Source organism: Vigna angularis, chromosome 3, assembly GCF_016808095.1.
Source record: "Vigna angularis cultivar LongXiaoDou No.4 chromosome 3, ASM1680809v1, whole genome shotgun sequence".
NCBI classification, from domain to species: Eukaryota; Viridiplantae; Streptophyta; class Magnoliopsida; order Fabales; family Fabaceae; genus Vigna; species Vigna angularis.
In genome coordinates, this window is record NC_068972.1 from 28,283,931 (window position 1) to 28,294,017 (window position 10,087).

Below are 10,087 nucleotides of genomic sequence, written 5' to 3' on the forward strand. Positions count from 1 at the left end.
TCTACCTGTTTGGCCATCTGTACATTATTTTCCAAATAAAACCTGATTTTGGGCCTTGAATTGCCAATTGGACCAATAGAACTTATAATTTCAGCTACACAAATAAACGTAAGAATTTCCAAGAATAATTTATGCAATTAAAATCACTTTTTATGTCCCTTTTAATTCCAAACACAATATATCAAATCATCACAAATCCTCTTTAAATAAATCATTCAAGCACATGAATTTCATCAAAAATTTAATTTTAAAGCATAAATGTGGGCATAAGTATGCACTCATCAGTGCGCCTAACCGAAGTTTTTACTCCTAATTCCTTGAGGGAGTTTGGGAGATAGGTCTGAAGTTGCGATGGAAGACGACTCAAATCGCCTTATTTTGCGAAACAGGTTTCGTACGACGAAATTCAAGGAAACAACAGAAGCTTGTGAGAATGATCTGAGTCAGTGTTTCGAATACCGTGATGTATTGTAATGTTATGACTATGATAATCTGGGTGGTGATTGATATGATCATAGATGGGGCAACAATGAAGAGTTTTCAAAGTGACAGCAAGCATAAAAAAGAGTAGAATAGGTTTCCTTTGGGCGTGTATTTGCCTTTCGATTTCTTTCTCTTAGTTCTTGTGAATAATTGCTTATAAACTCTTCTTTCTCTTTAAGAGAAAGCAATGTGGGACTATCCATGGCTTGATCTTAAAAAGAAGAGAAGAGAAAGTGAGCATACTAGGCGTGTAGGAGTTAGTAGCATAGCTAGTTTTCATATTTTGAACTATAGGAGAACTAGTTGCCTTATAAACCCTTTGGAGTGGAGAGAATTGAGCAATGTGGGACTCAAAAGTCCCTAGAAGACCTGCTGCAGCTGCTGGACGGACTACACCCTCAAAAGTCCCACATCTCCTAGATCTTGCATCTTAGCTCACTCCAAAGGTTATATAAGAAGGCTTAGGGGTCTCCTTTTTGGTACACCTTACCTTGATTCAATGAATTTGAGTTGATTTGCACTTTTGCAATCCTCTTTGAGATAGAATTCTGTCTCTAAAGTCCCAAATTTGGGCAGACCTTATCTTGTTCAAGCAAGTGGCGGTCCTCCTCTTGATGCTTATCTTGGAAGCTTGTTCAAGTGGCGCATCTTCAATTCCTAAGTTTCCTTTTCCTTAATCTCTTTCATTTTTAATTTCTTTCCCATTCTCTTAAATGTCATTTAGTATATTCTCTCTAGGTATGCACTTCCCCATCATGTGGTATCATGAGCCTTAGGTTTTTGATCTCTTAGGAATTGCATGCTAGAGTAGAATAGCTTAGATATGTTCATTTTCGCTGAGCTATTTTTTTGTCTCGCCCAGCCTTTGCGTGAAAATACAGTGAACTTGTATGATTTAGTTTAGCTTCATTTCTTGTCCGTTTTCCATGAAATATTTTTTCCTAGTTTCGTCTGGATGTCTAGTTTCATGAACATATTTTACTTTTCTCAAATTCGTTCTGTACTGTTCCCAGTAAATTTTTTTCTCCACTGTGTTCATCCAGTTTTCTGCTGTTGAATTAATACTCCACTGTTTTGCTTTGTTGTTGGCTGTTTGGACATTTTGGTGGCTGGAATTGCTCCCTGGACGTTGCTACACCCTCTCAATACTCTTAAGCAAGGAATCAACACTTCAAATCAATGCTTTGAGGGACTAAACCGTGGCTGTCCAGAGCCTTGTGCAAGTAGACATTTCATCAAACAGCAACAATGCTATTGGAGGTCTTCAACAAGTAGGTGTCTTATTTCCTTTTGTTTGTTTGTTCCAGCTTTAATTTCTTGTCTTGGCTGGATTGTATGTGTCTTTTCTTGCTTATTAGCTTTGAATTGAGTCATATGTTTGTTCCTCTTTAGGAGTTTTCTAGAGTATTTTTCTGAAATTGCATAGCTAAGAGCATTTTTACATCTCCTTGCTTGTATGATGAATTGAGCTTGATCATCATTGGATTTAAGCGTGTGAACCTTGCTTATTTGTTCTGTATAAATAGAGGCTATAAACCATTACAATTGTGCTTCCAATCAAACACATTTTCTTCATTAAAGTGGCTTGGCCGAGACATTTTACCAAGTGCTGTTTGCTGTATCAAAATAAAATCAACAAAAAAATTGGTTGCTGTTTGGTATGCTTGGCCGAGAGTTTTCTCATTGATTGGTGTGTTTGATTGCTTCATTTAGAGCCTCTTTTTCATTTCCAATACAGAATATTTTGGTTTGAGGTTTGCCAAAATTATTTCCAGCATTAATTCGGTCTTGCTCTTCATGTATGCGTAGCATGTTCATGTGATTTTGCTCCTTAGTTGTGTTAATTTTCTTTGCTGTCTTGTTCATTTTGTGCCACTGTTTTGACTCCAATTTCTTGTTGTTTTGTCTCTTCACATTCATTAGATACTGCCTCCTTGTTTTTGTGCCAAGTTTCTTGATTTTTTAGGTTCCATTTTCATCATTTGTCTTGTAGTTTTCATTCATTCTTTGGCTTCTACCATGTGCTGTCTTGATTTGGCTTCTTTGCATTGAGGGTGGATTGTACATCTTTCCATTTGCTTTGGACTTGAGTTGGTGCTCTCAAAGTGGACTTGTGAGACATTACTATTTTGAAAGAAGAGTGCATGTGAGTGGAGTGATCTTGCTTTGTTTTGCCATCAACACCGTGAGTTTTGAGCCTAATTTTTTGGTGCTGCTGTGAGTGAACCTTGGCTGCTGTTTACTTCAGTTTTGCTGCTGTATTTGGACTGTTTTCTAACCTGTTTTTTGTGTAAGTATTGCTGCTGTTTGCCTTTAGAAAACCATGTCTGCAGGTTCAAGACACTCTTCTTCCATTGGAAGTAGTCATCACGGAAGTGCTTCTAGCAAATTTGATTTGATGAAGGCTTTTCAACAAATGCAACATCGACTTGACTCCATTAGTAAACGGTTGGACAAGGACGCGAAAGCAAAAGGGGAGCAACCTCATGGTCATGATCATGGTTTCTACAAGAAGAAGCAAGAAGCTAGAATTGTAAATGTATACCTTCCTTCACCAAAGAAGCATCAAGAAGATAAAGCTATGGACCAAGGCCTTACACTACCAAAGTTGAATTTGCCTACTTTCAAAGGAGAAGCCGAGCCGTTTATTTTTCTAGATTGGATAGCTAAAGTAGACCAAATTTTTTATTTGTATAGTGTAAATGGACCTTTGCGTGTAAAGTTAGCTTGTTTAGCTTTAGAGGGATACGCCAAACAATGGCTAAATAGGAGATACTTAACCATGGCCTCACCCGCGAGTACATGGGAACATTGCAGAGACATTTTGTACCAACGGTTCGTACCTCCATACTACCATAGGGACCTCTTGATTAAGCTCCAACGGCTTACTCAAGGTAGACGAAGTGTGGAGGAGTATGCTCGCGAGCTCAAAGTGCTCCTATATCATACTAACACTAAAGAAAATGATCATGCAAAAATAGTTAGATTTATTAGTGGACTTAATAGAAACATCCAAGATGTTTTGAAACTCCATGATGATGAGACTTTAGATGTAGTGGTTCATAGGGCCATGAAAGTTGAGAAGAAACTCTTGCAAAAAGAGGCTTTTCACAACAAAATTTCAAAAGATGTTTTCTACAAATCTTCATCATCAAAGGATAAAGCCAAGAATGTTTCTAAGGAACCCACTAACAAATCTTGTCCTCATTCTTCTTTTAACCATTCTTCTTCTAACCATTCCTCCTCCCCATCTAAATCTCCTTCTAGACCTAGCCATATTAAGTGTTTTAAATGTTTAGGGCATGGTCATATAGCATCTTCTTGTCCTAATAAAAGGGTAGTGTGCATTAGGGAAGAAGAAGTTGTCATTAATGAGTCTACCTCTTCCTCACCTACACACACTTATAGCTCTTCTTCCTCACCAAGTGAAGAAAAAGAGAAGGTTATGCTTCATTGTTTAAATAAGGACATTCAAGATAACCAAGAGGAGATAGTAAAAGAAGAACATGAGAGGAAAGAAAAAGAGGAGAAAGCAAGCAAAGAAAAAGAAGAAATTGTGAGAGAAAAGGAGAAGGCAAATGTCCTAATCACAAAGGAAGTGTTATTGCAGGCACCTTCCCCTCCCATCATTCAACTGGATCCAAGCTATGACAGGGGAGTTTTTCCATCCTTCCACTTTTCTCCAAATATTAAGCTTTCTTCTTTTCCTAAAAACTTTTGTGAAAATATCCCATCATTCTCATCTCTTATTACCACTTCTTCACACACCATTTCCAACATACATCTTGATTTAATGTATTCTTTTTTACACTTAACTCCAGACAAAAATAAAAGTTTTTCTAAAGAAGGATTTTTAGTTTTCCTTAAAAAAATAAATCAAATTTCAAAGACCCATTCTTTCAATATTCCTTTTCCATATACATTGTTTGGTAAACATCAATTTATTCACAAAATGTTTGATGTTTTTTGTAGGTTAACATTTGATCCAGGAGGAGTTCCTTTGGTTTATACACGAAATAAGTCACTAATCTCTCTTTGTTGCAGGTTTTTCAAGATTCGAGGTCGAATCCTCTCCAACCTAGGGGGGATGATATGATCATAGATGGGGCAACAATGAAGAGTTTTCAAAGTGACAGCAAGCATAAAAAAGAGTAGAATAGGTTTCCTTTGGGCGTGTATTTGCCTTTTGATTTCTTTCTCTTAGTTCTTGTGAATAATTGCTTATAAACTCTTCTTTCTCTTTAAGAGAAAGCAATGTGGGACTATCCATGGCTTGATCTTAAAAAGAAGAGAAGAGAAAGTGAGCATACTAGGCGTGTAGGAGTTAGTAGCATAGCTAGTTTTCATATTTTGAACTATAGGAGAACTAGTTGCCTTATAAACCCTTTGGAGTGGAGAGAATTGAGCAATGTGGGACTCAAAAGTCCCTAGAAGACCTGCAGCAGCTGCTGGACGGACTACACCCTCAAAAGTCCCACATCTCCTAGATCTTGCATCTTAGCTCACTCCAAAGGTTATATAAGAAGGCTTAGGGGTCTCCTTTTTGGTACACCTTACCTTGATTCAATGAATTTGAGTTGATTTGCACTTTTGCAATCCTCTTTGAGATAGAATTCTGTCTCTAAAGTCCCAAATTTGGGCAGACCTTATCTTGTTCAAGCAAGTGGCGGTCCTCCTCTTGATGCTTATCTTGGAAGCTTGTTCAAGTGGCGCATCTTCAATTCCTAAGTTTCCTTTTCCTTAATCTCTTTCATTTTTAATTTCTTTCCCATTCTCTTAAATGTCATTTAGTATATTCTCTCTAGGTATGCACTTCCCCATTAGTGATGATCTGGGTTATGAGTTGAATAATGTGATGTATTGTAAGGTTATGACTAGGATAGTCCATGTTATGATGTTTTGACATTGAAATTATACGCTATGTTATGTTCTTAGTTACTTACCCTTTCCTTTTTTGGTTGTGGTTCCACCTACAATGATCGTAGTTGTACGGGAGTAGATGGCGTTGCAGATAAGGCCGGACAGGAGTAGCGCGGCGAGAGATATGGGATTAGCTGTTGGGAATTTTATTATATTTAAAGTATTTTACATTTTTGAATAACGAATTTTAATAATTGTAAGGTTTGAATTTTATATTGTAATACGTTCGGACATCTCACGTTTTATTTGCTTCCGCGATTTTATATAAACGTTTATAAGCGACGGTATTTAAATGAAAAAAAAAATTAGCATAAATTTTGGATCTTATTATTTACAAGTGGCACTTCGTTAAGGGTGTTACACATGTCACCTTCCGGTGGAGATGGAACATCAAGCTCTATGGGCTTTAAAATTCTTGAATTTTGATCCTTGTGACACTGTAGAAAAAGAGGAGAAGGCCAATTATTGAGCTTGCGAAGATGCGGCTCCATGTCTATGATTCTTCTAAGAATTACAAAGAAAAGGTGAAATTTTATCATGGCAAGAAGCTGGTAAAAAGGGTCTTTAATCCAGGACAGTGGGTGCTTGATAACGGTTGAAAATACCGTTATTTGTGATGTAATTTTGATACTAAATGCACCCTTTTCTACTTAGAAACTTGCTTGGAATCATGTTTTTCTGTTAAGTTGTGTGAATAAGAGAGTTGAGGTTGAATTTGATGATTTTATGACTAATTCTCCTTGTTTTGGTAGAAAATGAGACGATATGGAAAGTAGGGATGAAGTGCCATGGAGATGGAGCTCAAAAAGGCCTGTAATAGCACTAGAAGGGAGGAGTGCTCGAAGCTTGGGCACCCTTTTTGGAGACTTGAGAACAGGAAAACACCGCTCACCGCTCGGGCACCCTTTTTGGGGCGCTTGAGCGCCAGAAGCACGAAGCTTGGGCGTCCTCTCTGAGGCTTGAGCGCAGAAAACCACTGCTCACCGCCCGGGCACCCTAAGTAGAGCGCTTGAGCGCTAGCGACACGGGCCTGTGCTTTGTTTCTGTTCTTTCTTCGTTGTATTTAAAGGACCCAAACGTCCTATGTTTGGTATCTCTGGCTGGAGCAGCAGAACGACACACTCTTCCACACTTTGAAGGCAGATTTGGATGCGGGAGCTTCCATCCTCTACTTTTAGGGTTTTGCTATCTCATGCTTTTCCATTATTCATATAGTTGCATCATGTCTATGGTGAACTAAACTCTATTTGTTGTTGGGAGATGATGTAACCTTGTGAACTCTCATGTATTTGAATTGATTCTCAATAACATATGCTTTTTCATAAATTGTTAGAGTAATTCATTTGTGCTTATTACATGCTTTGTTTAACTCATTCATAGCATGATGTATGAATTGCATGAGTGCCAGAGGTTCCTTACAATTCAGGTTCTTGTTGAATTACTCCCAAGAGTATTATTTCTCAAGGATGAGGGTATGAGTCTTGGTCGTCTTAAAGCTCTTGATGTTTACATTTAATTGCTAGGAATGCTAGGAATTGCATGAACTGGTGATTAAGGACAGACTTATTTCGTCGAGGGATAAGGTTTAAGTGATTTAGTGAGTGACGTTAACATTAATGCATAAAGAAGAATTCTTACATACATGAGAGGAATCTTGGTGAAATCTAACCCCAACAACATACTCATCTGATATTAAACAACATCCGTTCATCATTGTGTTATTCTGCTATTGATCAAACTGCATTCATATTTAATTTTTTGTCTTTGCATTCGAAATAATTGATCTCGTTTTCTTTAAGTGTTAATTAATCGGGTTATCACACAACTATCTAGTGTTGAGAGTCCTTTGAGACACGATACTTGGTCTTACCATTTTATATTACTTATACGATTCGGTACAGTTGTCGATTCATCAACAGTGCTGGCTTTCAATTCACGACTAAAGGTTTTCCCTGGAAAGTTGAAGTCCAAGTGGTCTGGTTTGTTTATGACCAAGAATGTCCTTCCACATGGAGTAGTTGTGTTGAAAGATCCAGCCTCTAAAGACTCACAAAGAAGTTGGGTAGTCAATGGACAACGTCTCAAGCATTATTTGGGTGGTGAGGTGGAACGCCTTTCCACAATCAAGGAGTTGGTTGATCCAGATTGAGTTTAATGGTGTCAAGCTAGTGATGTTAAAGAAGCGCTTCCTGGGAGGCAACCCAACTTTCTAAACTTTTCCTTTTGATCATTTGTTTGGCTATTGTACTCTCCTTGAATGAATTACATTGCTTTGGTTCAACTATGCTGTGTTTTGTGATAAGTATTGCTTTGCGATGCTCTAGTGTATTGATTGATGTTGAGATGATGTATGATGTTCTAGTATACAGGTGATGGCTCAGAGTGTATGAAACAGGTGCTTGAGGTAAAATTTGATTGAGATACTGAGCCGGGTATTTTTCTGAATTCTAGGACTTGAGAGTTTACCTGTGTGAGTTTTGGGCTTCAAAGTTGTTGTGAATAATTGCTATTACATTGGAAGCATGAATGATTTTGCCGAAATTTTCTGTGATTAAACTACTTGCTTGTAGTTTTCATATGATCAAGGCCATCCTTTGTTATCCCTTATTCTTTTAGCCTTCACATGATTTTGTCCACTGAAAAGAAAACAATTTGTTTTACCCTTTGAACCTTGAGCCTTATGCATGGTTTGAAAACCCTTTGTGAAAATCTTTACCTTGAGTTAAGTTGAGAACATTTGTGAGGTATTGATAAAGGTTCAAGTTTGGGGTTGCTGGAAAGATTGAGAAAGGAAAAAGAAAAGGCATTGAGCTAAATAGTGAGTACATGAAAAGCAAAAGCAAAAGAAAAAGAAAAATAAAAAAAAGAAAAGCTCAATGCAAGGGAAAACTGGGAAAAAGAAAGTGATTTTGTGCTTGAATGATGAAATCATCAATGCCTCTCTTAACTCAAGGATTTTGCTGACCAGAAAAACCAATTTCCTTCCTAGCCCAGCCATGTTACAGACCATGAAAAGCCCTTGTGATGAGAACTTGCTTGTGAGTATGTTTGATTGTGGTTAAATGAAAGGCAAAGTTAATTTGTGTGACATTGTGATAGCAGAGTGAAAAAGACACTAACACCTCACTATACACCTTTGAGTTGAGTGATACATTTTTGAGTGCTTGAGTGAAACACTTTCCTTGGTGAGGAGTAGTTCTTTGAATTTCTGATTACATCTTTGCTTGGTTGATTGATCATTCTTAAAGATAGAATATGTTGAAGTATATGAGCATCACATTGATTATGATTGAATTAAGGCATCTGCACATCTTAACTGACATCTTTATGTTGAGTTGATAAAAGTGATTCTTGTCCTGGAAGGAAAAGTTTTGAAAAACGTTGAATCATTGTAGTAATTGTTCTGAAAAAGTTGAGTTACATTCTGTTTTGCTTGAGGACAAACAAAATTCTAAGTTTGGGGTTGTGATAACGGTTGAAAATACTGTTATCTGTGATGTAATTTTGACACTAAATGCACCCTTTTTTGCTTAGAAACTTGCTTGGAATCATGTTTTTCTGTTAAGTTGTGTGAATAAGAGAGTTGAGGTTGAATTTGATGGTTTTATGACTAATCTCCCTTGTTATGGCAGGAAAGGAGATAATATGGAAAGTAGAGATGAAGTGCCAAGGAGATGGAGCTCAGAAAGGACTGGAAAAGCACCAGAAGGGAGGAATGCTCGAAGCTTGGGCGCCCTTTTTGGAGGCTTAAGCGCAGAAGAGTGTCGCTCATCGCCTGGGCGCCCCTTTTGGGCGCTTGAGCGTCAGAAGCACGAAGCTTTGGCGTCCCTTTTATAGGCTTAAGCGTCAGGAACCACCGTTCACCGCCCCGGGCGCCCTAAGTGGGGCGCTTGAGCGCCAGCGACACGGGCCTGGGCCTTGTTTCTATTCTTTTTTCGCTCTATTTAAAGGACCCAGACGCCCTAGGTTTTGTATCATCTTTGGTAGGAGGAGCGCAGCAGCACACTCTTTCACCCTTTCGTGGCGAATTTGGATGCGGGAGCTTCCATCTTCTACTTTTAGGGTTTTTCTATCTCATTCTTCTCCATTGTTCATCTAGTTTCACCATGTCTTATGTGAACTAAACTCTATTTGTTGTTGAGGGATGATCTAACCTTGTGAACTCTCATGTATTTGAACTGATTCTTAATAATATATGCTTTTTCATTAATTATTAGAGTAATTCATATGTTACAACGCTTGGTTTGTTTAACTCATTCAATAGCATGATCTATGAATTGCATGAGTGTCGGGAGGTTCCTTACAATTCAGGTTCTTGTTGAATTGCTCCCAAGAGTAATATTTCTCAAGGATTAGGGTATGAGTCTTGGTCGTCTTAAAGCTCTTGATCTTCACATTTAATTACTAGGAATGCTAGGAATTGCATAAACTAGTGATTAAGTACAAGCTTATTTCGCCGAGGGATCGGGTTTAAGTGATTTAGTGAGTGACGTTAACATTAATGCATAAAGAAGAATTCTTACATACATGAGAGGGAACTTGGCGAAATCTAACCTCAACAACATACTCATCTCATATTAAACAACATTCGTTCATCATTGTGCTACTCTGCTATCGATGATCTTACATTCATATTTAATTTTTTGTCTTTGCATCTGAAACCAATGATCTCGTTTGATTTTTG

General features: G+C 37.8%; 2 protein-coding genes across 2 annotated transcripts; both read left to right on the top strand.

Moving 5' to 3' along the window:
* The first annotated feature begins 865 nt into the window (after positions 1-865).
* LOC128195756 (uncharacterized) lies at positions 866-5,074 on the top strand. The gene is made up of 2 exons (XM_052874225.1): positions 866-1,754; positions 2,477-5,074. Exon 2 carries the CDS (start codon positions 2,807-2,809, stop codon positions 4,577-4,579), a length of 1,773 nt encoding a protein of 590 aa, XP_052730185.1. The 5' UTR covers positions 866-1,754; positions 2,477-2,806; the 3' UTR covers positions 4,580-5,074.
* A 408-nt stretch (positions 5,075-5,482) lies between these two features.
* On the top strand, positions 5,483-7,552 carry LOC128195839 (uncharacterized). Its single transcript, XM_052874531.1, has 3 exons — positions 5,483-5,563; positions 5,847-5,997; positions 7,305-7,552. Exons 1-3 carry the CDS (start codon positions 5,483-5,485, stop codon positions 7,550-7,552), a joined length of 480 nt encoding a protein of 159 aa, XP_052730491.1.
* Positions 7,553-10,087: the final 2,535 nt, after the last annotated feature.

What these genes read in the sequence shown, in the direction of transcription:
- LOC128195839 (XM_052874531.1), top strand. Translation starts at nt 5,483, where the DNA reads ATGGCGTTGCAGATAAGGCCGGACAGGAGTAGCGCGGCGAGAGATATG. An exon ending in GGAATTTTATTATATTTAAA is followed by an intron (nt 5,564 to 5,846) that starts GTATTTTACATT and finishes GTGACACTGTAG; the next exon opens with AAAAAGAGGAGAAGGCCAAT. An exon ending in ACAGTGGGTGCTTGATAACG is followed by an intron (nt 5,998 to 7,304) that starts GTTGAAAATACC and finishes GATTCGGTACAG; the next exon opens with TTGTCGATTCATCAACAGTG.
- LOC128195756 (XM_052874225.1), top strand. Translation starts at nt 2,807, where the DNA reads ATGTCTGCAGGTTCAAGACACTCTTCTTCCATTGGAAGTAGTCATCAC.